At 40.2% G+C, this 27,122-nt stretch overlaps 2 protein-coding genes and 4 non-coding genes across 14 annotated transcripts in view; 3 read left to right on the top strand and 3 right to left on the bottom strand.

Annotated features, from left to right (window-relative positions):
- Positions 1 to 6,946: 6,946 nt before the first annotated feature.
- Positions 6,947 to 7,028, bottom strand: trnas-aga (transfer RNA serine (anticodon AGA)). Its single transcript has one exon. It is a non-coding gene; the product is annotated as a tRNA-Ser (tRNA).
- A 346-nt stretch (positions 7,029 to 7,374) lies between these two features.
- On the top strand, positions 7,375 to 7,447 carry trnav-aac (transfer RNA valine (anticodon AAC)). Its single transcript has one exon. It is a non-coding gene; the product is annotated as a tRNA-Val (tRNA).
- A 1,511-nt stretch (positions 7,448 to 8,958) lies between these two features.
- Positions 8,959 to 9,031, bottom strand: trnav-aac (transfer RNA valine (anticodon AAC)). Its single transcript has one exon. It is a non-coding gene; the product is annotated as a tRNA-Val (tRNA).
- A 346-nt stretch (positions 9,032 to 9,377) lies between these two features.
- Positions 9,378 to 9,459, top strand: trnas-aga (transfer RNA serine (anticodon AGA)). Its single transcript has one exon. It is a non-coding gene; the product is annotated as a tRNA-Ser (tRNA).
- Positions 9,460 to 12,697: 3,238 nt separating this feature from the next.
- On the bottom strand, positions 12,698 to 20,132 carry LOC127530251 (uncharacterized). Of its 3 annotated transcripts, XM_051937482.1 has the most exons (10): positions 19,809 to 20,132; positions 17,896 to 18,585; positions 17,736 to 17,807; positions 17,329 to 17,562; positions 17,110 to 17,163; positions 16,900 to 17,007; positions 16,534 to 16,620; positions 15,322 to 16,432; positions 14,037 to 15,190; positions 12,698 to 13,876 (listed from the first exon to the last, which is right to left on the bottom strand). In XM_051937482.1, exons 6-10 carry the CDS (start codon positions 16,958 to 16,960, stop codon positions 12,825 to 12,827), a joined length of 3,465 nt encoding a protein of 1,154 aa, XP_051793442.1. In that variant the 5' UTR covers positions 16,961 to 17,007; positions 17,110 to 17,163; positions 17,329 to 17,562; positions 17,736 to 17,807; positions 17,896 to 18,585; positions 19,809 to 20,132; the 3' UTR covers positions 12,698 to 12,824. The 3 variants fall into 3 exon arrangements, with proteins under 3 accessions (XP_051793442.1, XP_051793440.1, XP_051793441.1); XM_051937480.1 differs by having other exon boundaries at positions 17,110 to 17,562; XM_051937481.1 differs by having other exon boundaries at positions 17,110 to 17,562; positions 17,896 to 20,132.
- Positions 20,133 to 20,232: 100 nt separating this feature from the next.
- The window catches only part of uimc1 (ubiquitin interaction motif containing 1), a 42,069-nt gene continuing 35,179 nt past the window's right edge, over positions 20,233 to 27,122 (top strand). For 4 of the 7 annotated variants that reach the window (XM_022218532.2, XM_022218530.2, XM_022218534.2 and 1 more), the window contains exons 1-5: positions 20,233 to 20,298; positions 20,601 to 20,703; positions 22,931 to 23,052; positions 23,272 to 23,356; positions 25,237 to 25,355. In XM_022218532.2, the coding sequence (XP_022074224.2) occupies positions 20,649 to 20,703; positions 22,931 to 23,052; positions 23,272 to 23,356; positions 25,237 to 25,355 (381 nt within the window). In that variant the 5' untranslated portion in view covers positions 20,233 to 20,298; positions 20,601 to 20,648. The remainder of the gene's footprint in view (positions 20,299 to 20,600; positions 20,704 to 22,930; positions 23,053 to 23,271; positions 23,357 to 25,236; positions 25,356 to 27,122) is intronic. The other 3 variants (XM_022218533.2, XM_051937483.1, XM_051937484.1) reach the window with 3 other exon arrangements.

Genomic DNA, 27,122 nt, shown 5'->3' with positions numbered 1-27,122 from the left:
CAAGTATTGTTTCAGCATTGAGTCTCTCAAATATAAATCTATTTATATATTTCTGGATATGATATAAAAGCTTTTACAAACACTGTTGAACAGGAATTGGTTAAAATCAAGATATGGTTTGAAGACAATAAATGATCATTAAATGTAAACAAGACAAAATTTATGGTTTTTACAAATAGGAAAAAAAAAGGAAGAAAATCTTGTACTGTCCATAGATGGAATTAAAATAGAAAGGGTCAATGAACTCCGCTTTTGGGAGTAATATTGGATGATGGTCTAACTTGGAAAGCCCACATTGCACATGTAAGGAAAAAATGTCAAAAAGTATTTTTATTTTAAAGAAGGTAAAGCACATATTAGATTTTAGCCCAATGAGGACACTGTATTGTGCACTTATATTGCCCTATATTAGTTATTGTGTGGAAGTTTGGGGAAACACTTATAAAACACAAAACCACTGTACCTCCTACAGAAGAGAGCAATCAGGATTATTTATAGAGCAGATTATCAGGAGCACACAAATATGCTATTGTTCGATAGATTATTGAAGTGGCAGGAATTACTTCAGTTACATACATTATTAGTTATGTTCAAAGTCAAAAACAAAGTTTTACCAATAGCAATACAAAACTTATTTTTCTGCACTTCAGAGGAGATTGAGCATAGAAGGAAAGGTCACTTTAAACAGCCATATGCAGCACGGACCACATTAAAACGGATGTGTGTGTCAGTAGTGAGTGTTAAACTCTGGAACTCTCTTTATGATGAATTCAAGGATTGTACAAATATATTTTATCTAAAGAAAGTCTTTAAAGACAGAACAATGAGATTAGATGCAAGAGCATAGGTGTCATGTTTGATCTGTTTTGATTTTTATTTTGTGCCTAAATTTGGACTATTTACTCAGGTACCTATGATTTAGAAAAGAAAAGATGTCCCGTACAGTTTTGTAAGCTGCACAGTTGTATGTGTTGTGTTTGTTTTGTATTTCATGAAAGGTTGTGGAAGGGTAATTTTGTTTGTGTTTTCTTCTTCTTTTTTATTATCTTTGAATGTATTTTGTGTGGATTGTTTCAATATGTTTACTTAGTCGTGTGAGTCATCCAGCAAAGCTAACTTCAGTTGATAAGCGGCAGGAAATATAAGATTTTCTTCAGCCTGCTCCTTTTCGAGCAGGGGTGTGTATCACACAACATGTGTGTATGACTGGTCATCTGATGATCATAAAATGTGTATTTCTGTGCTACACATCCTTGACGAAATAAATAAATTTGAATTGAATTGAATAATATTAACGCTTAACTCATTTGGTAATTTGGTAACACTAGTTAATGGAAAACATTGCTTAGTTAAGCTATTATTTTTTCACATTTTTAAGATGGCAAATGTCATTGAGTACAATATCCCCCTAGTAAAAGCCACATTTCTCTTTTTTTAAAACTGTTACAAATCTTACAAAATACACACAAAAACCCGACACAGTTGCAGTAACTTAAAGTCATGAAGATCGCCGAAATCAATTCCAGTCATACTCAGAGTTAAAATCAACAGATTACATGATTACATGCTGCAGACTGGCAATCATACAGTAAGAAGCGGGGGCTTGTCAGCGCTACCAAAGAGTAGAGTGCCTGTATAATGAGAGTGGCGATATGACGGGTCCAAAAAATTTTGGTCACGTGATCTATAGGAGCCATTTTGTTTCCAATTCATGAACGCCGGTTATGCCTGTTAACGTTGTTTACAACGCAGAGAGTAATTCTAGGTCGTTTTTGGCTTCATAAATACCTGAAAAATGACGGGCTGTTGTGCCTTTGGGTGCACAAATCGATCGGAGAAGGGATTACACATGTTTAGATTTCCCAGTAATAGTGAAAGAATGAACCTGTGGGAAAATAAAGTCCAGAGAGTGGGACGGAAACCGACTTCATCGTGATTTCTGTGCCAGGTTAGTCCCATGTATGTACTTTCATGTTATGATGTATGGGTGAATGACAGATAGAAAAGTTTGATGTGATTTTAGGCAGTTGTGGTTATTTTGACTTTGACCATTTTCATGCACAACAGCCTCCCTGTTCATTCGCATGATTTCCAATTCAACAAACAGCTGACAGTTTTCTGTTTCCTATTTTCTGTTTTCCGTCCAACCTGCAGTCACTTATCAGCCTCATATGACCCGAACAGGCTCCGTGTTGTTCACCTATTTCTGGGCTGTTAGCCGCCGTTAGCATGAGGATGCTGTTAGCCATATGCTTACAGCTGCAGCACCGTACAGGCGGACGGGAAAACGTATTTTACTAAATTGACCGAAGCTGCAAACTCGATGATAGAAACATTCAGTGTTTCCCCTACGATTATATTAGGGGGGCGCCCCGCCCCCCCAACGGCACCCCCCACCCCCCCAGAAGGTCAAGTTAAATTAAAATAATTGTTACTTTTTTACACGCAAACTTTAGTTTTCCTGCATAAAGGCCGCTCCACATGCTGTCCTTACAGCACTCGCTGCAGCACTCCACTGTGTCTACTCCCCCCTCCCTCCATCTTGTAAACAGTCACACTGCCCCCCCACCCCACAGTCACCACACACACAAACACTAGTTTGCAGTGGCACGTCTCGTGTTTTACTTTCTGCAACAAACTACGGCCAAAATATAGAGTTATTTCAGCCATAAAATAAAGAAGCAGAAGGAAAAACCACCTCTGATGACAGTGACGCGCGCCATGAGGTAATTACGACCGTATAGCGGGGCCATGTGTTGTTGTTCTCAATCGTGTAGGAGTGTTAAAAATGAAAAAAGAATGAAGGGAAGTGGGACCCGCGATGAAACTTCATAGAGATTTTTAAAAAAAATGAAGACGCTCTTTTTAACAGCATGACTTCTTATGATGCAAAATTGGTCCTTTGAGACGACGTCTGTCGTAATATTGGGCCTAAAATAAATAAAATATTATTATTATTATTATTATTATTGTAATAAAATAATTAGATGAAGCCTTTCAACACCGTAACGTAAAAATGGGCTAAAAATGATTCACACGCTCAATAAGTGGTACAAAATGGTGAAAATTATATATTTTAATATCGGCGTGCGCACACACGTGTACACACACACAAGCGTGAGCGCACATGTGAGCAGACTCCCGCCAGCGACTGTCAGAAAATGGCACATGAAAAACAAAGCAAAATCTCAGCGTTTTTTAAACGTTCACAGTCACAGGGTGATAATGGCAACACCAGCCGCCCCTCTGGCTCTTCAAGCAGTAGCACCCAGAGCAGCTCTGCCTCTCCCGGGCCAAGTGACAGCAGCCAAAGTTCTGCACGGCAAGCCCCCCCACCTGCCTCGCAGCAAAAGTCATCATCTCACCACCGCATGTCGGGCTTTGACCATAGACTGTATATATAGTGGACGTAGCATCTGGCTCCAGAATTGAAGTCCACCCGGAAGTGTCTAAAACTTGCAATATCACGCCGTCAGCTAGGGTTGGCTCCAAAAAGCTTTTTCTCCATAGACCCCAATTCATTCTTGGAAAAAATAAAATTTGATAGACTGATGTTCTACAGCTCAGGATTTTTTTCCCGTTAGTTCTCATGGTCAAAATGAGAGATCAGGTGGCCGATCTCAAAATAAATCAATACTGAATTTTAAATAAATCGTTAAAGTTGGCGGAGCCAGGGGGCGTGGCTATACTTGATAGACAGCAACAGAAGCCTCTGCGGTAAAATGTGGGCGGGATAAGAGAGTCCTCAGCCAATCCTGCCCCGAGTTTCTCTCCGGTCCAGCCTGTTTGATGACGCTTTTTACGTCACTGGCTCCAAAAAATCTAAAACGGTGACCAGGAAGTAGCAAAATCCGGGCTTCATTTTAACTCGGCGTTGAAACCAACGGGTGACGTCACGGTTAGTTTACGCCTGGCTTTGACCCAGCTTGGTTGTCAGAGGGGAAATATTCCCCCTGGCTGTACAAAACTGATATTGGTAAGTAATTAATGCTTAGAGCACACTATGCGATATCAGGCCAATTTTAGTTTAGTGTTGGGTGAGACAAGAGCAGACAAGCTCCGACAAAAAACCTAGCCAAAATCGGCCTGATATCGTATTGTTAGCTCTAGGCATAAGCAAGTAATTAATAAAAATACATACATTACATAAATGTAGGGAGGTAATTAAAACATATTATGACTCAAATTCCTTATTTCGAGTTTTTGTACGACGGCGACAACGACCGACGCGAAAACAACCCCCCCCCCCCAGGCACCAATCCTAGGGGAAACACAGACATTATACACCCATGGAAAGCTTAGATTCCCATGAATCCGCCGGTATAAACCACTTTCAGATGTGTTTACCACAGCGGGTAATATGAACACATTTGTCCAACAAACAAATAACGTAAACAGCACAACTCACCTTTGAAGGCTCAAAACTAGTCACAGATGAAAATATTCCACTAAAGACGGCCATAATCCAAACTTGGACATCCAGACAAAACAAGCCAGTAAATTATTTTGTCCAAAACATGTCTTAGTTTTCGTGAATGTGCACCTCGCGCTGCGCGTCCCATATTGAGTGAATGGAAACAAAATGGCGTCAAATCCCCAGTTGTCGCCACTCTCATTATATCGGCACTCTACCAAAGAGGGTGAAACAGCGCCCCCCAAATCTCCATAGTGGCCAAAAATATATTACATCCGTACCCAAGGGTTGTCGGTGCGAGACCGGGCGGAAACATGGTGTTGGTTTATTATTTCCTGTTCTGAAAAATGGATGCGGTTTAGCATCGAAGCAGACGTGCCAAGCAAGAAGGAAAAAGTACCTGGTATGAAGTGAATAGTGTAGAACACACAGATACTGATTGTAAATGGAAAATAATGAATCATAGCAATAAACTTAAGAAATAAAACTTTAAAAAAATTTAATCTGTAATATAAATTTAGCAAAAATATGTCCACTTTTGCCATGTTATAAAAGACTAGGTAGATATGTATATTGTTGGGAATATCTTCTATCTAATCTACAGTTAATCTCATTTAACCACAACTTGTTTTATCATATAATCAGTTTTATATTAGTGTGCTATTGCAACTGCAGTTTTTGTAAGCCATGCAGTCAAGTATATTACCAGTGTGCTCATGATGTATTATCTAAGCATTGACATCTGTGTACTCTGACCCTAAACTTAGAGGCCAGTTTAAGAGAGATGCTTTCAACACCTACTCGGGTGTCAGACGTTTTAAGGGAAATGTACCCGACGCTTGCTGTCTGGTATCGAAGACAAGAATAGACAGGTTACACCACAATAACGGCTCCGTTTCATGGATGAATGGAGTCGCATCATTTCAGAGAAAAATGACAAAGTGCACTTAGAAGCAGTCATGTACGCATGAGGCAACTATGAAAGGTCGAAAGGATCAAAGCAAACACAATCATTTAATAGTACCAAATTGTGAAATACCTTAGAAAAAGGAAACTAAAGAACAATGAAAATAAAATATTAACGGAAAGATAAAGATAAACTTAAAGAAACCAATTGGAACAATATTCTAAACAACAGTTAAAGATAAAACTATGAGAATCCTTTATTAATCATGAAGATAAACTAAATAAATTTGCCTTATATCAGTGGTTAAATAATTTAATAATTTAAATTTAGTCATCTTAAATATAAATTGGACAAACTGAATGATAACATTTTAAAGTTTAGACGGACATAGAAACAGGAAGCCACACCTAAGTTACTTCTGTATCTAAAAACTGACACACACAACACATATAAGTACTCGATTACACGATGAAGACGACTTGGATTGGACGAAGATACTTCATACATCTGTCCTACGACCGTGAACGCATCACCAGACAGCTGTGTCCGTAGTGTAGTGGTTATCACGTTCGCCTAACACGTAAAAGCATGTTAGGCGAGACATAAGACATAAACAGACATAAAAAAGACATAAAACAGACATAAGGAAGCTCCACAGACTCAACCAGTGACAGCATGAGAGTCAAAATGCATAAATGCCGTCATTATAATACTTTACACGTCTGTCCTGCGTTCTTGAATGCATCACCAGACAGCCGTTTCAGTAGTGTAGCGGTTATCACGTATCTCTGCCTGCCATGTGGAAGACTGAGGTTTGGTTCTCTGATGGGGAGTAATTTATATTATTATTATCGTTGTATTTATTAGGCAAGTCAACCAAATGTACATTTAATTACATACATAGAACATTCCATTCATTCTGTCGATGCTTCTTGGTATTTAAAGCTGTAAACTGCTCTTACAACCAGAATAATGCCACCATTTCTATGGGACGCAAAGATGATGTCGAGGAAAAAAAAAAGCTGCAGGAGCATCACAAGAGCTTCCAAAAAGGGAAAGTCAGTGGTTTGTTCTTGTCGGTGCGACACGGCTGGAGGTGATCTGTGACGTCAGGGGTCACTGATGATGTCACAGCTGGGCCGACGCCTGATTCAGTCATTTTGAACACATCATTGATGGATGACTTTCTTTTGAAACTGCTGAGAAAACCTGTGAGTAGTTCTTAGAATTAGCTTCTGTTAATGTTAGATTTGGCTAAGCTAAGCATGCTAACATGAGCTAGCAACCTCACTGTAGTTGTCTTATTTTATTCTCTACATCTTGAACTCCCCAATAGTGTGTTTTTGATGTGAAAATGTACTTTTCTATGGGTTGTTGTGGCCGAGTGATGAAGGTGATGGACCAGAAATCCATTGGGGTCTCCCTGCACAGGTTGGAATCTTGCCGACAACGTGGGAATCTTTTGGAATGCATCAAACACCAACTGAACTTTCAGCAGTGACTCACAAAGGACGTCTGGTTGTATTTAACTGAAGATTCAAAGTTTAGAGTCATGATTAACCTCAAATGTCATCAAACTGTGGAAAGAAGTCTCAGTTTAGACATTTCATTCCAAAAGGCTCCAACGTTGTTGGCAGGATTCGAACCTGCGCGGGGAAACCCCAATGGATTTCTAATCCATCGCCTTAACCGCTCGGCCACGACAACTTCTGACCTTTGGCTCAATCGTATTTTTAACAAGGAAAAACACATTTCCACATAAAACATGTAAAACGTGTCACTTGAAGCCGAGTGAATGGTTCCAGCTAGCTAATGTCCAGGTTAGACTCTACTTAACTAGTCTCCAAGTTGAGAAAAGTTGTGAGCAGTTCTTAGAATCATCTTCTGTTAAATTACCTGTTGTTGTGTCAGCGTCAGTTTGCTCGTTGAAAATATGAGTCAGACTTCAGACATTTCCAGTTATGTGACAGCAACAGCGTCAAAATGCATAAATGCCGTCATTATAATACTTTACATGTCTGTCCTACGTCCTTGAATGCATCACCACACAGCAGTTTCCGTAGTGTAGTGGTTATCACATTCGCCTAACACGCGAAAGGTCCCCGGTTCGAGACCGGGCGGAAACATGGTGTTGGTTTATTATTTCCTGTTCTGAAAAATGGATGTGGTTTAGCATCGAAGCAGACGTGCCAAGCAAGAAGCAATAAGTACCTCATATGAAGTGAACAGTGTAGAACACACAGATACTGGTTCTGAATAGAAAATAATGAATCACAGCAATAAAATTAATCAATAAAACCTTCTTTATTACTTTTTTCGTGTTATGAAAGCCTGGTTATATATATATATATATATATATACACACACATCTGTACTGACTGCCATGAAGAAAGTTAAGCAGAGTATGAGACTGAGGTTCAGAAATGTGGATAAATATAGATTCTAACTAATATGAAGCTCCTGTCAGTGCATGTATTTGTTTGTCAAAATGATTGAGCAAACAGGCATTTAGGAAAGCCAACGAGACCATATGTACTTAAAATATTTCAATTAAACCTGCTTGTCAATCAATCAATCAATCAATTAATCAATCAGTCAATCAATCAAGCAGTCAAGCAAGCAATCAATCAAACTTTATTTGTATAACACTTTTCATCCAATAAAATTGCACCACAAAGTGCTTTACAACATTAAAATCATTGAATTAAAAACAAGAAAGCCTTTCCCTCCCACACTGGGAATGTACACTGCTCAAAAAATGAAGGGAACACTAAAGTAACACGTTGTAGATCTGAATGAATGAAATATTTTTATTAAATATTTTGTTCTTTCCATAGTTGAATGTGCTGACAACAAAATCACACAAAAATTATCAATGAAAATCAAATGTATGGAGGTCTGGATTTGGAGTTATACTCAAAATTAAAGTGGAAAAATACACTACAGGCTGATCCAACTTTGATGTAATGTCCTTCAAACAAGTCAAAATGAGTGTTCCCTTCATTTTTTTGAGCAGTGTACATTCCCAGTGTGGGAGGGAAAGGCTTTCTTGTTTTTAATTCAATGATTTTAATGTTGTAAAGCACTTTGTGGTGCAATTTTATTGGATGAAAAGTGTTATACAAATAAAGTTTGATTGATTGCTTGCTTGACTGCTTGATTGATTGACTGATTGATTAATTGATTGATTGATTGATTGACAAGCAGGTTTAATTGAAATATTTTAAGTACATATGGTCTCGTTGGCTTTCCTAAATGCCTGTTTGCTCAATCATTTTGACAAACAAATACATGCACTGACAGGAGCTTCATATTAGTTAGAATCTATATTTATCCACATTTCTGAACCTCAGTCTCATACTCTGCTTAACTTTCTTCATGGCAGTCAGTACAGATGTGTGTGTATATATATATATATATATATATAACCAGGCTTTCATAACACGAAAAAAGTAATAAAGAAGGTTTTATTGATTAATTTTATTGCTGTGATTCATTATTTTCTATTCAGAACCAGTATCTGTGTGTTCTACACTGTTCACTTCATATGAGGTACTTATTGCTTCTTGCTTGGCACGTCTGCTTCGATGCTAAACCACATCCATTTTTCAGAACAGGAAATAATAAACCAACACCATGTTTCCGCCCGGTCTCGAACCGGGGACCTTTCGCGTGTTAGGCGAATGTGATAACCACTACACTACGGAAACTGCTGTGTGGTGATGCATTCAAGGACGTAGGACAGACATGTAAAGTATTATAATGACGGCATTTATGCATTTTGACGCTGTTGCTGTCACATAACTGGAAATGTCTGAAGTCTGACTCATATTTTCAACGAGCAAACTGACGCTGACACAACAACAGGTAATTTAACAGAAGATGATTCTAAGAACTGCTCACAACTTTTCTCAACTTGGAGACTAGTTAAGTAGAGTCTAACCTGGACATTAGCTAGCTGGAACCATTCACTCGGCTTCAAGTGACACGTTTTACATGTTTTATGTGGAAATGTGTTTTTCCTTGTTAAAAATACGATTGAGCCAAAGGTCAGAAGTTGTCGTGGCCGAGCGGTTAAGGCGATGGATTAGAAATCCATTGGGGTTTCCCCGCGCAGGTTCGAATCCTGCCAACAACGTTGGAGCCTTTTGGAATGAAATGTCTAAACTGAGACTTCTTTCCACAGTTTGATGACATTTGAGGTTAATCATGACTCTAAACTTTGAATCTTCAGTTAAATACAACCAGACGTCCTTTGTGAGTCACTGCTGAAAGTTCAGTTGGTGTTTGATGCATTCCAAAAGATTCCCACGTTGTCGGCAAGATTCCAACCTGTGCAGGGAGACCCCAATGGATTTCTGGTCCATCACCTTCATCACTCGGCCACAACAACCCATAGAAAAGTACATTTTCACATCAAAAACACACTATTGGGGAGTTCAAGATGTAGAGAATAAAATAAGACAACTACAGTGAGGTTGCTAGCTCATGTTAGCATGCTTAGCTTAGCCAAATCTAACATTAACAGAAGCTAATTCTAAGAACTACTCACAGGTTTTCTCAGCAGTTTCAAAAGAAAGTCATCCATCAATGATGTGTTCAAAATGACTGAATCAGGCGTCGGCCCAGCTGTGACATCATCAGTGACCCCTGACGTCACAGATCACCTCCAGCCGTGTCGCACCGACAAGAACAAACCACTGACTTTCCCTTTTTGGAAGCTCTTGTGATGCTCCTGCAGCTTTTTTTCCCTCGACATCATCTTTGCGTCCCATAGAAATATTGTATTTTTTCTGTGTGATGTTTTCATAAACTGCTGCCCACTTCTCCTTTACTACAAGCTGGGACAGATTTAGCTAATCTCCTCAATAACCTGAAACAAGAGTGTGTGAACTGTCGCTCCCAACACATAAACTAAACATAATTCAAGGTGCTTCACAATGGCAAAGACATACATTCTGATAATTAATTATAAAGATGATTTAAAAGTAGACATAAAATCATAGAAATCAAACAAAAGTGCAAAAAATAAGACAACCTGTTACGACCCTGGCTCGTTATGTGGGTAAGGGAGGTAACATAAAAAAAAGGCCAGATGTTAATAGGTTGTTTTCACTTGACGTCACTTCCGTGCTGGGCAGTGTGTGCGAAATACAAACGGAGGGCAACAAGTGAAGTAGTAAGCAAGTCTGTAACCAAGATGGCGATGTTTTGCGTCGTTTACGGCTGGTGAGGTGAGGCGGATCAGCAGCAGCCTGAGAATAAGACAGGACACACGTACACACAAGCACGCCACACCCCCACACACAAGCACCCAGAGGAGGAAGAGCCCCGAATACGGCAGCGCCCGTAACACAACCTCTTTTAGCTTGTTCTAATTTGTTTAAAAAAATATTTTAAAAAAGTGAGCCATAGGTGAGAAAACTATGTCAATCATATTGTTACTTCACTGTATTTTTATTGTCACAGAAAGTTAAGCTTCTAAAGTATTTTTTACAAGCAAGAACACGTTTCCACATAAAACATGGAAAGCGTATAACTTTAAGCCGAGTGAACAGATGCCGGCTAGCGAATGTCCAGGTTAGCTAATGGTGGCATTACTTTCTCCACTACTGTTCTCCCTGTACACCAACAGCTGCACCTCCAGGCACCAGTCTGCCAAAGTCCTGAAGTTTGCAGATGACACCACCCTCATCGGACTCATCTCTGATGGGTCTGATGGGTCTGAGTCTGCTTACAGACTGGAGGTGGACAACCTGGTGACCTGGTGCAGCCGGAACAACCTACAGCTCAACGCCCAGAAGACAGTGGAGATGGTGGTGGACTTCAGGAGGAACACAGCCCCCGCCCCCCCGCTCGAATCAAGCTCTCTGACTCCACAGTGCTCACCGTGGAGTCTTTCCGCTTTCTGGGATCCATCATCTCCCAGGACCTGAAGTGGGAGATGAACATCACCTCCATAAACAAGAAGGCACAGCAGAGGATGTACTTCCTGAGGCAACTAAAGAAGTTCAACCTGCCTAAGACAATGATGGTGCACTTCTACATGGCCATCATAGAGTCCATCCTCTCCTCCTCCATCACCGTCTGGTACCCTGCAGTCACTGCTCAGGACAAGAGCAGGCTGCAGCGCATCATCCGCTCTGCTGAGAAGGTGATTGGATGTAACCTGCCATCCCTCCAGGTTCTGTACACCTCTAGGCTTTTAAGGCGTGCAATCAAGATCTTGGCCGACCCCTCTCACCCTGGACACAAACTTTTTGAACCGCTTCCCTCAGGCAGGAGGCTGCGGTCACTCAGGACTAAAACCTCTCGCCACAAGAACAGCTTCTTCCCCTCTGCTGCATCACTGATGAACACTGCCCGTGCCACTGCAAAAAAGCTCTGTTGACTATATTAATTACTACTGCGTTGTAACTATACATACCTGTCTATTTTACCCGTATTTCTCACATCACTTACTTACAATTTTATTGTATTAGCACCAAGAGCACCATAGAAAATTCCTTGTAAGTGTAAAAACCTACTTGGCAATAAACCGCATTCTGATTCTGATTCTGATTCTGATTCTGGTTGTAAGAGCAGTTTACAGCTTTAAATACCAAGAAGCATCGACAGAATGAATGGAATGTTCTATGTATGTAACTAAATGTACATTTGGTCAACTTGCCTAATAAATACAATGATAATAATAATATAAATTACTCCCCATCAGAGAACCAAACCTCAGTCTTCCACATGGCAGGCAGAGATACCGTCCACATACACGCACACACACACTCTCTCATCACGAACTGTAGGAAACCAGAGTTTGTATTTGGTCTGGGAGACACTAAAATAACTACTGATCACACAAGCATAATAATCAATAATTGCAAATGGTATCATAGTGAGGATCTATAATTGGTTTGTTGTCATTTAGTAATTCCATCTTCCTCGTTAGTATAGTGGACAGTATCTCCGCCTGTCACGCGGGGGCCAGTCGTGTATAGTTGACACTCAGTGACAGCCAATGAAATTGCAGCTTTCCTGACCCTGTCCCCAGTGCTGGGTCTCATTAGGATTGTGTGATTGGAAAAATGATTGAAATCACAGGGGGAGGATGAAATCAGTTTAAAACTCTTTCTGTTCTTTTTTTGTGCATGAACTACAGAGAGATTCTCTGGTATATTCATTAATGTATTTTTCCATTATTTGTCTTTTTTCTTAGTACTACTTACATGTCAGAAATTAAGAGCTAAATTGAAAACAAATCAAAGATAAGGGAATGTTTCTTTAAGTGACTAACTTGGTAATCTTCCTCAAAGTTTTAATTACAATATTCTACTGATTACTGTACATTATACACACATATTAATGAGAGCTGCAGACGGAACTGAATGAAATGTGTTCTTTATTCACACAGAACAACAGTTCAACTGTTTCACAAACAAATCAAATTGAACAAAGACATATATACATATATACAGACGCACATGATCAGCCACCAGCCCACCCTCTCACTCATTTTCGTTTTTCAGCCTCCCACCTCTGCTTTTCCACTTCAAAGAAAGGAGACTCCTGGAACTCTCTCCAGGTCATCTCCTTGTCCATACCCTTATCTTTGTAGACAGAAAAGATTTTTGCTGGGCAGTAGATGTACTTCCCTGCTACTCCAGGAAAGCCAGCGTGGATGTGTGGACTGTCTGGGCCCTGCTTTAGCTCCAGTCTGCAGAACCGGCATTTGCGTGTCCCTGTCGGCTGGGAGTCAGTCCTTTTTCTTTTTTGCTGTACTCTGTCCTCCACCCTTTGCTTTGTTGCCTCCAGTTCACGCTGAAAGAATGCTGTCCGTGCAAAGTCTTTGAAGTCCATTTTTTCATCTGTCAGACCTTCAGCACCATATGTTTTAAAGACCTTAGTGGAACAGTAGAAGTACCTGACCGGGCCCTGTTGGTAGAAGAAATGGACGGAAGAACCGTCATTTTCATACCTGGACTTAGGCTGGCCACAGGACAGGCACTTCTTCGTCTGGGTTTTTTTCCCCGGCTGTTGCTGTGGTGGTTGCTGCTGCTGCTGCTGCTTGGTCATGATACCTTTCACGATTTCCTCTATTGAGTCCTGCGTTAGAGGTGTCTGAACAGGTGGAGGGGGGTTAAAAACAGCAGCCGGCATGGCAACAACTGGCACGCTGGTTGTCTCACTGCCCTCTGTCAGAGAGTGCCAAAGCTGCTGCCTTTCTTCCACCTTCTCTGGGCTGGTGTTCAAAGAGGATCTGGTGTTCAGCAGCTTACTCAGGTGTTTCATATATTGTGTTATGTGCAGCTTAGTGGTGGGATGGAGCATGCTGTTCAGGTCCTTACAGCTGTTGTGAACTAGAGCAGCATACTCCTGGTCCACCAGCTTCAGCATGTCCTTTTGCCCGCGGTGTTTACTGAGGAGCTCGTCTATGGTCTTTTTCATGGGAGCTGGCCAGCGCTTGTGGTCGAGCACAAACACCCTCCCACCAGTCTTTATAGGTCCAGTGCGGGTTGCAGATGGCGAGGACAGCAGGGGCAGAGGTGGTGGAAATGTGGATCCTAGAAGATAAGAAAAGTACAATATATACATACAATAAATATAATTGTCACATCTTGTGTTCATCTCATCATATTTCTAAGAAAGATAGTTATAGAAATTAATAGGATTCAATTGTGGGACTGCTGTTCATGCTAGAGGTTTTTTTCTTCAAATGTTTACCTGGTTCTGTCTGTAGTTTGGGAGTGGTACTTGAAGTCATAAATGGATCAGTCATGTCACCAGATGGACGAGCAGGAAACTGCAACAGCTTGGGTGGGGCCGTGGATGCTGACTGAGGAGGCTCAGGCTGGACAGTCGGCACAGCGCTTTGAGGAGGACCACTCGGGGCAGAGGTAGAGTCTGTCTTGGTCCTGTGCTTTTCCCAGTCCAGAGGAACTGGGCGGCAGCCAGGCTCAGTATATTCCAGGCCAAACTTCTCTCCAGTGTCTCTGCCAGACAGGTGAAAAGCAGGATACTTCTCACGCCCCAGCACCTTTTCAGATGCAACGTTTAGTGCTGTTATCAAAGCTGGATCAAAGACAGCTGGAAGACGAACACCAGGTTGTTTCAAGTCCACTAGACGCTGGTAGTTCCACCTTGCCACGCCTGTCATCCCCTGTGCTTGAAAGAGCTCCGGGGACACGCGTGTTCCAGTGACCCACTGAGCCTGATGAAAATGGTAACCTTCCTGCTGTGATGTGCCTCTGATGGGGATCCACACAGGAAGTTTAGCCCCTTCGCCCTGCACATGGTTGAGCTGCAAGGTCCCCCCATGCCTGTACAAGATCCCTCCTTCCACCTCAGGATCGCTCAGGCAACCTCGCAGCATATGAGTTCGCTGGATCCGCCAGGCTTTCAGCATCGAGGGCTTGAAGAGAGGCACATCATTCGGATCTTTGGCCAGGTAGAAGTGCTGGAACACTCCCTCAACCCTCTTTACAAGCTCCTGAGGCTGTGGGATCTTGGTCCTGCAGTGCTCCCGAATGTGCTGCTTTGTGGGGTTGGCAGGCTGAATGCCACAGAAAGCATAGGCATCTTTCAGCTTCTGCAAGTCCTCCTGGTCCACGATAGAGAAGGCGACAGACAGGAACTGTGCAAAGGAGGCGAAGAGAGGATGATGCTCTGAAACGCACTCACGGAGAAATCTCCTCATGCAATGAAACAAGTCCAGTTTTATTGTTATGTTTGTATTGAAGTGTGTTCTTGATGCACATGTGTTCATTAAGTTGCCAGTCGTGGCCTCAGCAACAATGGTGTCAGTTGTTCGCCACGCTTCCCAGTTGAGATGCTCTCCGGGGTGACACTCTGACACTTTAAACGCTGCACAGCAATCCCTGAAAGTCAAAATAGATAAAGTATATTAATGTCATATCAGTTAGTCTTTGTGTAAAATGAATCAAAAATTTTCCATCAGTTGTGGAAGTGGAAAAATATGAAACACGACCAAAAACAGATAATTTGTTACCTGTCCACCCACTGGTACTGTGCCTTCTCTATGTCTGCGGCACTGTAGCGGTTTGCCAGACCCTCATACAGTGACGTCAGTGACTTCTCTGTCTCCGACTGCACCATGACCCATGAAAGGATCATCCAGTTTTCATTCATCACAGCATATGATGACATGGCGCCCGATGAAAAGGTGACCTTTCTGGCAATTTTGCGGGTGTGGTCTGAGCGAAAAGCCTGTCCAAAGGTGCCCTGCAGGAGTTTCTTGATGGCACCCTCCTGGTGTTGGTATTCATGCAGGAGGCAGTCCGTCAGGTAGTGTGAAGACACAGAGATTCCATTCCAGCCGTCTGAATCCTCATATGCCCCAAAAGACTCTGGCTGGGTTTCCTGTCGTATGAACTGGGTGATGGTTCTTTGTCCAGATCTTCCTGCCTCAGCATCCATTATGTTTTGGCAGCTGAGGAGGTAGGCCAAGTGTGCACGTTCATATTTCAAGTGCATCACTTCCATGATCTGCTTTGCCATGTCAGTGGGTGAGTTTCCTGTTCGCCTGAGTTCATCCAATACTGACTTACAGATTGCCTTCTTGTAAGTAAGTTTTGCTGGCAACAGGTTGGTGAACCTCTGCGGAAGTTTTTCCAGCCAGTGAGGGTTGTCAGCGTACCACCTCCTCCGGCACACTTTGCAGCACAGCCTGGATGACAGCAGGTAATATTGTCCAGTGAGGCCAACAATCACGCGAGGTCTTCCGACACCCGCAGAAGTAACTTGAGGATGAGCGCAACCTCCAATACATGGGAGGGCTTCGTTGTTCCTCAGCCTGCCCATTAAATTGTCATTTTCAGGCTTCCATATGAAAAAAGGATGGAGCTGGAAGTATTTGGGAGATGGAAAGTCTGCAACACTGTCAATTAATTCTGGCTGAGGGGGGAAACGCCACAGTGACACCATCTTCATTAGGTTGCGCACAGGGATGGAGCCCGGCCAGAGACCCATTGCTTCCAGCTCTGTCTTCATCCAGATCCTCTGCTGCTGTGAACAGGACCACTGGCTGACATCGTGGTCGTAGGCAGGAGGTTGTGGTGGAGGACAGCTGGAGACAGGTGATGGCTGGGTCGAAGGCTGGCCTAATCAGACAGAAATAAACATAGAAAGAAATAATAGGATTTTGAGTGTGACTTGATAAATCTGCAGTAAACAACTGAATCAAAATCATTTGATAACTGACTTTGAGCTCTCTGTGCCGCCGGCTGCTGAAGTGAAGGTTGGCTGGGAACTGCAGACGTCTCAGCAGAATGTGAAAGTTCCTCTGACGCTAAATTGAACATGAAACATTTCATTATTATTCGCAAAGAAAAACATAAGAATTTAACATTGACACTGCAGTCCCTGAATCTCACTGGGCCCTGCCATGTAACTATTATTATGTTCAAAATTGCACACTAGATGTCTGCTAGCAGTTATCTTTCGTATACATTAACATCATGCTATACTTGATTTATGACAACGAAACACCCTTTAAAGGATTTACAACAGAGAGTGTCACAACATGGAGGTAAGCAGGTCAGGAACACTCTCTCTACATGACACACACCTGTAGCTGTGACAGTGGTGTCTGTTGGTGCAGGATCTGCAGTTTCTGGCAGGAGGAACATCAGCTGCTGAGGCAGAGGTACAGGTCTTTTCACAGGCAAAGCAAGAGCTACAGAGAGGGAACGATGACAAAAAAACAACAGGTTATGACAGACATAAGTACAACACAATACAAAGGTTTAAATGGAAAAACAGATTGTTGTGTACTTACTGACTGATTCTGCATCCTTCAGCTCAGTTACCCTGGACTGTGCAGCTGATGGTTCTGCAACAGAAAAAGTCTCATCAGTCATTTGAAAACTGGCAAAGTATGAAAAGCGACATTAGTAAAAGCAGGCCACACTGCAAACACAAGCATTCGAGTGTTAGTAGCCAAGCCATACGCACTTTTTCCGTTCACTCTCATGAGAAAATAAAGATTGGTACTTACCCTCATCATGACTGGAATCAATTCATAGTCACTAGGACTTTATACAGAAAAGGAGAACACAAACATGACCAGAACATGGTCAATGGAACAGAACAGACAGAACGGTCTCGGTCATGCTTCATGTAGGAGAACAATTCATGGTTCCAGAGTCATCAGTCAGTTAGTAACCTCTTTCTGTTCTCGAAGCCTGGCTGCATCTGATCACTGCTGCCGATGAGGATGTTGGAGCAGCAGCTGTAAGACACAAGACGAAATAAAGAATTATGTAAAAAACAGTGACTGTTTAAAACTAGATTACTTCTAAAGACTCTTGTTCATTACTACTAATAAGTAATCTAATAGCAAAGGGGCTGAACTATTAGTGAGTCTGAATTATCAATTAGTTAAAATAACAAAAGTTTACTCACAGCTCTGCACATGTTCCTTTGAAGGAGAGATGCTGAGCATTGCTGTTTCCAGCTCTTCATCCTCTTCCATCGCTGCAATGCAAACAGACAAGAGTTCACAATTAGTTTTCTCACTCCCATGGCATCTTCTTGACCAAATAAATGAAAAAACAACACTCACCCATGGCTTGAGCCGGTGCAGGCGGTGTATGTGTCTGAGAGGCACTGTGAAGCTTCTGTTGCAGGTACAGCTGGAGCTTGTGCATCTTTGTCCCCTGAGCACAGCGCTGCTTCAGGATGAAGGCTGCATAGCCGTCATCTCTGCTCTCCCAAATCTCCCGCCAGGTGTTGTTGGCACGAGAGCCAAAACCAACCAGCTGGTCATCCTCCGATGATGATGCTGATGATGTCACCACTGGCCTTTTGGACTCAAAGCTGAGAAGAGACCGAACCTCTTCAAAGCTAAGGGCATAAGTGATGAACGAGAGCAGGCTGTCCTTGCTATGACCCTCTGCTGTGAATACTCCTGCAGCCTCCTCTTTTTGCTGAGTCTTTATGAGGTAGATGGTGTACCCGACATCATTCTCAAGGAGCCAACGGAAGGATTTCCCCTTGTACTTCCCAAACTGCAGGATGTATTCTCCACACACCTCTGTCTTGTCCGTAGGGTCCCCTCCTCTCTGACGGACCACACTGACAGCATTTTGCCTGACCAGCTCCTCTTTCAAAGGTGCCGAACTGTCCTGTAGGGACGGGTTGTTCTTTAATAGTTTGGCTGCATCCGTGGGGTCCTGACGAAGATATCCCAGGGGCCCCTTACGGAAGGTTACGGTCACTCTCCCAGGGTAAAATATTACTTTGCGCATTTTAGCTGTCATAAAGGAAATAAAAGAGTCAATCTATGCAGTGGTGGATAAGAGGAGTGAAAATCAGTACTGTTACATTGCTAAAATATGGCTCATTCACAAGTAAAAGGACTGGTGTTTGAAAATAGTGAAGCAAAAATACAGAGTATTCTTAAAAAAAACTCCTCAGAGTATTAGTTCCTTTTAAGCGGTGATGTCACCGTCACCTCTCCAGACTAGGGCTTTACATTTGCGGTATTTTGCTTTGACAATAGTTCAAACACTATCAATTAATCATTAATAACTGATAAGATACAAAACAAGTCTTTTTCCCCACATGGCATAATGAATACTTAAGTACAAGTAAGAGTACAGACTTGGAAATCTACTCATAAAAGCACGAGTATCCCAAAAAAACTACATAATTACAGTAATTTGAGTGTTTGTAAGAAATGACTTCCAGCCCGGTATGCGTGCTACAGACAAAGATGCTTTCTATAACAGATGTTGATGTGTAGAGGAAGACTCTATCCACTGCTGCTCTAAGTTCCTGCCTGTCTGCATGTTTCTGCTGTCAGTTCTGTCACCAATCAGTGGACCCCTGTGGCTGAAACTCTCTGAACAATAGGGGCCATCACGTGACACTGATGTGTGAAGAGGTTCAGAAGAGGCTGTCACAGAACCCGGTCTGACCAGTTTCAGTAAAATTCCACTACAGACACAGAAACCGGTCTGACCAGTTTCAGTCAACTTCCAGTACAGTCACGTCCCTACAGTTATCTGCACACTTTAGAGTCACATAAAGCACACATACTGGTAATATGTCTTAATACACAACATGCTTAAAAAATACAACCGTTTTATTGAACAGTCATTTTGTCTTGAACGTATTCAAGGCGCTGGAGCCTATCAAGCGGTAGAAAACGGACGGTTGGATTTGTAATTATATCATCATAACATTGAGGATAAAGCCAACGCGATGTTCAGTGTTAACAGGATGAACGGACATGACGTTCTTCCATCGTAATTCGAGGATGTAAATGAACTGTTATAAACGTAAACCGGCTCATGTGTGTCCAACAGTCACGTTTGTTTACAGTTATTGACTCCTTTTGTCTTCAACATCGTACTAAACATACTCATTTAGCTTCGACAAAAACACAAGCCTCACAATAAAGCGGGTAGAAATATACATAGACCTTCATTCATTCATAGTTTGTGTCATCACTCGGTTTGTCATAAAACTTACCGTTTAACTCAGTCCAAGGAAAGTTGTGCGCAGTCTGTCTCTCCAGCGACCGGGCAGTTTCAAACTGAGGGAGGGAAGCATGAGCATGCGCACAAACGGCGGAGCGAACAGGCGCATACTAGTGGTGGAAAATATATTACATCCGTAATGTTTCAGCACTACCATAGAGAATGAATGGGAAACGGTTTAGGGCCGTTTAGCTAAAGAATTGTCGGCTGCCGCGCGGGAGACCGGGGTTCGATTCCCCGACGGGGAGTAATTTAATTTTTTATCGCTGTTTTTCTAGGCTAGACGACCAAATGTACATATAATTTTATCTATCTGTCTATCCATCTACCTGTCTATCTGTCTATCTGGTCCGTGAAGGTGTCACAGAGCGACATCAACGTGAGGTCCATGAAGGCAGCGCGTACGACGTATTTACGTCACGATCACGTGATTGCGTGTACAGAAACAAACATGGCGCCGCGAAAGTGAGGAGAGGTGAACCGTGAGTGTTTCTCAACTCTTCTAAACTCATCTCTTAGCGGTCGTTTTCTGTCGTCATTGAGGAAACAAACGCTAAAATAGTTAAAACACTTATTTGACGTTACGGTTATCCACACAGAAAAGCGACAACAGGAACTTTATTTGCGGGTTTTAGTGTCTCGAGTGGTCAGTTTGTTTCCATGTCAACAGACTGTTTAAGCTAACGGTCACTTCAACAGCCAGTAAACTCTGATTGTGCTATAGATATTAATCTGCTAGGGTAGTTTCAGTGTTCTCACTCTGCTCTGCTTCACGTCAACACAGATTTTGGTTAAATTACTTCGGGTCCACTCACGTCGTGCCGCCGGACAGATGAGAGGACGAAGAGGACCGTCGTCATCATCAGGTGAAGCAGCTCATTCTGCAGGTCTGTCGTTCACTTTACTGCACTTCACAGCTGGGAAAATGTCTCAAAATGTCACTTATTAATAGAAGAAATTATTACTTAATTTCTACAGAATTTTTTTAAATGTAGGAAAATAATAAAATGCCAGAATATCAGTTATTTTTATTATTATTCAAGAATTTTTCATAAAATCTTTGATAATTCTTAATAAAATATTGACATGTCTAAAATATTAATGCAAAATGAAGAAAATATTATAAATAATAAAATACAAGAAGCTGTCAAAGTAATAATTAAAGGCCTGGGAATATTACCAGAAAATATTTTTAAAATATCAGTTATTTTTATTATTATTCAAGAAAATATTCATGAAACCTTTAATCATTTTTAAAGTATTAACATGTCTAAAATATCAATAAAAAATTTAAAAAAAAATTATTCTAAACAATAAAAAGAAGCTGTTAAAGTAATAATAACAGACCTGGGAAAATTAATAAAATGTAGGAAAATAATAAAATGCCAGGGAATAATCTTGAAGGCAAGAAAATATCATTAAAATGCTTGAAGGTTTTTTTAAAATGCTCAAAATTATTAACAAAATGCTCAAAACTGTAAAAATGTTAGACAATATGCACACAGAACAGTCTGAAGCTGTTAATAAAATACCTGTAATTACCATTTATTTGTCTGAAAATGTAGGAAATTAATTATATATCAAAACACAATGAAATGTCAGTAAATAATATGCAAGAAAATATTAATAAAATGTCAGAAAAATTGCATTAGGGTCATTCCATATCATTTCAACCAATGGTCCGAACCTGACCCTCTCAGATTTTGCTCGGTTTTTACATACATTTAGTACATTATATATGATGGGAAACTCCAAAATTTGAATGCTTTATTGTCATCAGTTTCAAAGTTTTGGCCATTTGAAGTAGGTAGGGGGTACCCTAAAATTGCGGCCAAAATTAAGACTTACCATTTTCAGACTTCTATAACTTCTGAACAACAAAAGATAGAGATCTGAAGTTTTCAGAATCATTTCACAGTGACCTATAGTTTAGGCTTGGGCGGTATCCAAATTTTGATACCGTCAAACTTCCTTTACATTTTACCGGGGTATACGGTATTACCGTGACTATTACTGTTACTGGCTTGTGCCTTCACATTTGGAGCACAGGTACTTTCGGGCCAGTCGCGACATCTGGGGAAAATGACTGGCAGCATATTTCCACAAGAGAAGTGGGTCCTTGTCTCCTTGAATGACAGCTTCTTCTAAACCCTTCTATGTTTAACGTTGACCTTTGAATCCGAAGGTCGGACAGATATTTTTTATTTTTCACTGTGAAATGATTCTGAAAACTTCAGATCTCTATCTTTTGTTGTTCAGAAGTTATAGAAGTCTGAAAATGGTCGAAAATTTCAAGTCTTTATTTTGGCCGCAATTTTAGGGTACCCCCTACCTACTTCAAATGGCCATAACTTTGAAACTGATGACAATAAAGCATTCAAATTTTGGATTTTCCCATCATATATAATGTACTAAATTTATGTAAAAACTGAGCAAAATCTGAGAGGGTCAGGTGGGAAGTTTCCTTAAAATTGGTTGATTTCATACGGAATGACCCATTAAAATGTTGGAATATATTAAGAAACCATCCCCGACTCGCAGGAGCTTCTTGTGTTTTTTCTTTTCCAGATGTTTGTCCAGTTTCAGCCAGGCCAGGATTCCCACAGTCAAGGTTTAAGAAGGAAAATCAGCTGGGATTTAAGCTGGGGTTCCAGCAAAGGATTATGGTTATGGTTAAGGTTATGGGAGGCTTATGGGAATAATAGTTATAACAATGACGATAATCGACATGCTCTAGCAGTTCAAACGATAAAAAGTTCTGTAACGTCCAATCACATTCTTCCTTCACTGTGATGTCGTAGTGTCCACATTATGATGCATCAATCTGTGAAAATCTGCTCTAAATATTCAGCAAGAGGAGTCAGAGGCCCTCAGGATCTACAGGAACGGAGCTGGGACTCTGTTTGCTGTTGCTTCATTAATGATGTTGATCATAAACAGACGGATCAATGGACAGTGTTCAAGAAAGTACACACTTAAAATAAGTTCTTAGTTATTTATTTCATTACTAAATCGACTAGAAATCCATTGTAAAAGCAGCAGGGGTTTGTGCGGTGGTGAGCTGATTTAATGCGACATTTGAGTGTTTTTTTTGTGTGTCTCTGTTGGTCTAAGGTGTTCGTCAGCTGAGCAGGATGTCTCTGAGGAAGCAGATAATCAAAGACGTCCACTCTGAGAGCCAGCAGACGGACGAAAACACGCAGGAGGACGAAGCTGCCGCCGACGGAGACGACAAGGTAAAGAAACGGAAACTTTAAATCAGATCGGGTTCATTTCCAACCACAGTTTTCTCCAGGACGTCCTGAATTCACGAGCGCAGCAGCTCTGACAGGACACTAAACTGTGATTTGTTGTTATTCCCTGAAGGGTTAGCAGTCCTTCCTAAACTGTGATGCTTTCATGAACTCGGGGAAATGACGGCATCAGATGTCTTACCGGTTTTTTTGTTCTTCCAGGACGAGCTCTCAGCGTCACTTCTGCCAGCGTCTTCAGCTCGAGAGCAGCGTTGGAAAGGAAGAGAGGACAAATCCAAACCCAACGGTACGTCAACTGAAGCACAATAAGAAAGATCAGAAACGGAGACCATTTCCATACACATCATTCTATTCTTCTACTTATTTTACCTATTTTTAGGTCATGTTTTTCTATACATTGTTATGACATATTTTTCTGCTTGTTTTTATGTATTTTTAGTTCACATTATTCTTTATATTTTTATGTTTTTAGGACATATTTTTCTATATATATATTTTAATTTTTGGACATATTTTTATATATATTTTTAGGACCTATTTTTCTATATATATTTTTATTTTTCAATATATTTTTAGATATATATTTTTAGATTTTAGGACATATTTTGCAGCATATATTTTTTGATTTTTTTTTAGCATTTTTTTAGATATATATTTTTAGATTTTTAGGACATATTTTTCTAAATATATTTTTTATTTTTGAACATATTTCTAGATATATATTTTTAACTTTTTAGGACATATTTTCTATATACTTTTTTATTTTTGAACATATTTTTATATATATAGTTTTAGATTTTTAGGACATATTTTTCTATATATATATTTTTATTTTTGAACATATTTTTAGATATATATTTTTAACTTTTTAGGACATATTTTTCTATATATATTTTTTATTTTTGAACATATTTTTAGATATATATTTTTAACTTTTTAGAACATATTTTTCTATATATTTTTTTATTTTTGAACATTTTTTTAGATGTATATTTTTAGATTTTTAGGACATATTTTTCTAAATGTATTTTTTATTTTTGAACATATTTTTAGATATATATTTTTAACTTTTTAGAACATATTTTTCTATATATTTTTTTATTTTTGAACATTTTTTTAGATGTATATTTTTAGATTTTTAGGACATATTTTTCTAAATGTATTTTTTATTTTTGAACATATTTTTAGATATATATTTTTAACTTTTTAGGACATATTTTTCCATATATATATTTTATTTTTGAACATTTTTTAGATATATATTTTTAAATTTTTAGGACACGTTCATTTATTTTGATAATTATAGGACTTGCTTTTCTACTAATGTTGATATTTTAGTATTTTATTTATTTTTATATTTTTAGCACACATTTTTCTACTTATATTTAGATTTTTCGGACGGATCTTTCTTCTTATTTTTATATTTTTAGGACACATATTTCTATTTATTTTGATAATTATAGGACTTGCTTTTCTACTAATGTTGATATTTTAGTATTTTATTTATTTTTGTATTTTTACGACACATTTTTCTACTTAAATTTAGATTTTTCGGTCAGATTTTTCTTATTATTTTTTGTATTTTTAGGACACATTTTTCTACTTTTAATTGTATTCTTAGGACAATCTAAATAATAATAAATAAAGTCTAAAACAGAAACACCAAAGCCGTGCATGCAACACTAACTAACTAACTAACAAAAGCTGCTGACGGGTTTAAAAGCATTGAAAATTATCTTGTTTTTCTCTATGACAAAATTTCGCCATTAATCATATCCAGAAACTCAAAAACAGAAAGAATTGTAGCTTTCTCGCTTTCCGACGGCCCTTGAAGGTAACATGAACGACAAATTGGAAAAAAATTAACCAAATCACAACTTCAAATTGAGGTATTTTACCAAAATCACTTTATTCTACATTTAAACAGTCGCCATAATGAATCCATTTGCACCAGATCTTGCAAGAAACAATCTGCAGGTTGAACTGCAGGCAGTGTTTCCACAGAACAGAGGAAATAAAACAAACTGGAACAGTAAAATAAATGCAGCATGGCTCAGAAACAGTGAACAGAGGAGCACGTTGCTGGAGATACATCCAGCATGGTGAAACATCTGGTGGTGGAACATCTGGTGTTTGAACCTGCAGCTCTGCTTGTGCTGTTTTCAGAGATGACGGAGGAGGAGATGATGGACTTGGCGTTGCGTCTGAGCGAACAGGAGGCCAGCGTCACGGCGCTGCGACGGCGGCAGGAGGAAGAGGAAGTGATGAAAGCCATCGAGCAGAGCGTGAGTGGTCGAGTCAGAGCTACGGTTTGGTTTAGATGCAGCAGATCAGACGAGCCGACAGAGCGTCCGTTCTCAGCAGCTCATTTCTGTGTTTATTTCAGTCCGACATTGAAATGTTCAACGTGATTTGTGTCAAAAAAATAAATAAATCTGGTGTCTTTGAAAGCAGCAGGAGCGACTCCTCGTTTGCCTGTAAATATTATTTAAAAGCAGGAAAATATTTGTAAAATTTTTTAAAAGTATTGCCAATAATATATATTTTAAAATTTGTTAAAAGTTGGAAATGGTGAAAATTCCACAAAATATTAATAAAATATTCTACGATTAATATTTTTAATCCTGTTAAAAATTCACAATCAAATGTAAGAAAATGTCAATAAAATAAAAAATATGAAAAATATACATGAAAATAATAAATTGTTTAAAAATAGAGATAAAATGTCAGAAACTTGTATTAAAGTATATGCCTGGAGATATGTTTAAAAAATGAAATAATTCCCTAACTTGATAATGTCGGAAAATATCCACACACTGTTTAGAAATATGAAATAAAAATCTGAAAAGTGTTAATGTGTCTGAAATAATAATTAAAATGTAAGGACCTACAGTGCATCCAGAAAGTATTCACAGCGCGTTACCTTTTCCACATTTTGTTATGTTACAGTCTTATACCAAATCGGATTCAATTCATTTTTTCCCTTAAAATTCTACACACAACACCCCATAATGACAACATGAAAAAAGTTTTTTTGAGATTCTTGAAAATTTATTAAAAATAAAAAACTAAGAGACCACATGTACATAAGTATTCACAGCCTTTGCTTAATACTTTGTTGATGCACCTGTGGCAGCAATTACAGCCTCAAGTCTTTTTGAATATGATGCCACAAGCTTGGCACACCTATCTTTGGGCAGTTTTGCCCATTCCTCTTTGCAACACCTCTCAAGCTCCATCAAGTTGGATGGGGAGCGCTGGTGCACAGCCATTTTCAGATCTCTCCAGAGATGCTCAATTGGATTCAAGTCCGGGCTCTGGCTGGGCCACTCAAGGACATTCACAGAGTTGTCCTGAAGCCACTTCTTTGCTATCTTGGCTGTGTGCTTAGGGTCGTTGTCCTGCTGAAAGATGAACCGCCGCCCCAGTTTGAGGTCAAGAGCGCTCTGGAGCAGGTTTTCATCCAGGATGTCTCTGTACATTGCTGCATTCATCTTCCCCTCTATCTTGACTAGTTTCCCAGTTCCTGCTGCTGAAAAACATCCCCACAGCATGATGCTACCGCCACCATGCTTCACTGTAGGGATGGTATTGGCCTGGTGATGAGCAGTGCCTGGTTTCCTCCAAACAAAACGCCTAGCATTCACACCAAAGAGTTCAATCTTTGTCTCATCAGACCAGAGAATTTTTTTGCTGATGGTCTGAGAGTCCTTCAGGTGCCTTTTGGCAAACTCCAGGCGGGCTGCCATGTGCCTTTTACTAAGAAGTGGCTTCCGTCTGGCCACTCTACCAAACAGGCCTGATTTGTGGATTGCTGCAGAGATGGTTGTCCTTCTGGAAGGTTCTCCTCTCTCCACAGAGGAACGCTGGAGCTCTGACAAAGTGACCATGGGGTTCTTAGTCACCTCTCTGACTAAGGCCCTTCTCCCCCGATTGCTCAGTTTAGATGGCCGGCCGGCTCTAGGAAGAGTCCTGGTGGTTCCAAATGTCTTCCATTTACGGATGATGGAGGCCACCGTGCTCATTGGGACCTTCAAAGCAGCAGAAATTTT

The sequence above is a fragment of the Acanthochromis polyacanthus genome, chromosome 17 (assembly GCF_021347895.1).
Source record: "Acanthochromis polyacanthus isolate Apoly-LR-REF ecotype Palm Island chromosome 17, KAUST_Apoly_ChrSc, whole genome shotgun sequence".
In the NCBI taxonomy this organism is placed as follows: domain Eukaryota; kingdom Metazoa; phylum Chordata; class Actinopteri; family Pomacentridae; genus Acanthochromis; species Acanthochromis polyacanthus.
The sequence above is the reverse complement of the archived record's forward strand: the minus strand, read 5'-3'. Positions and strand labels throughout refer to the sequence as shown.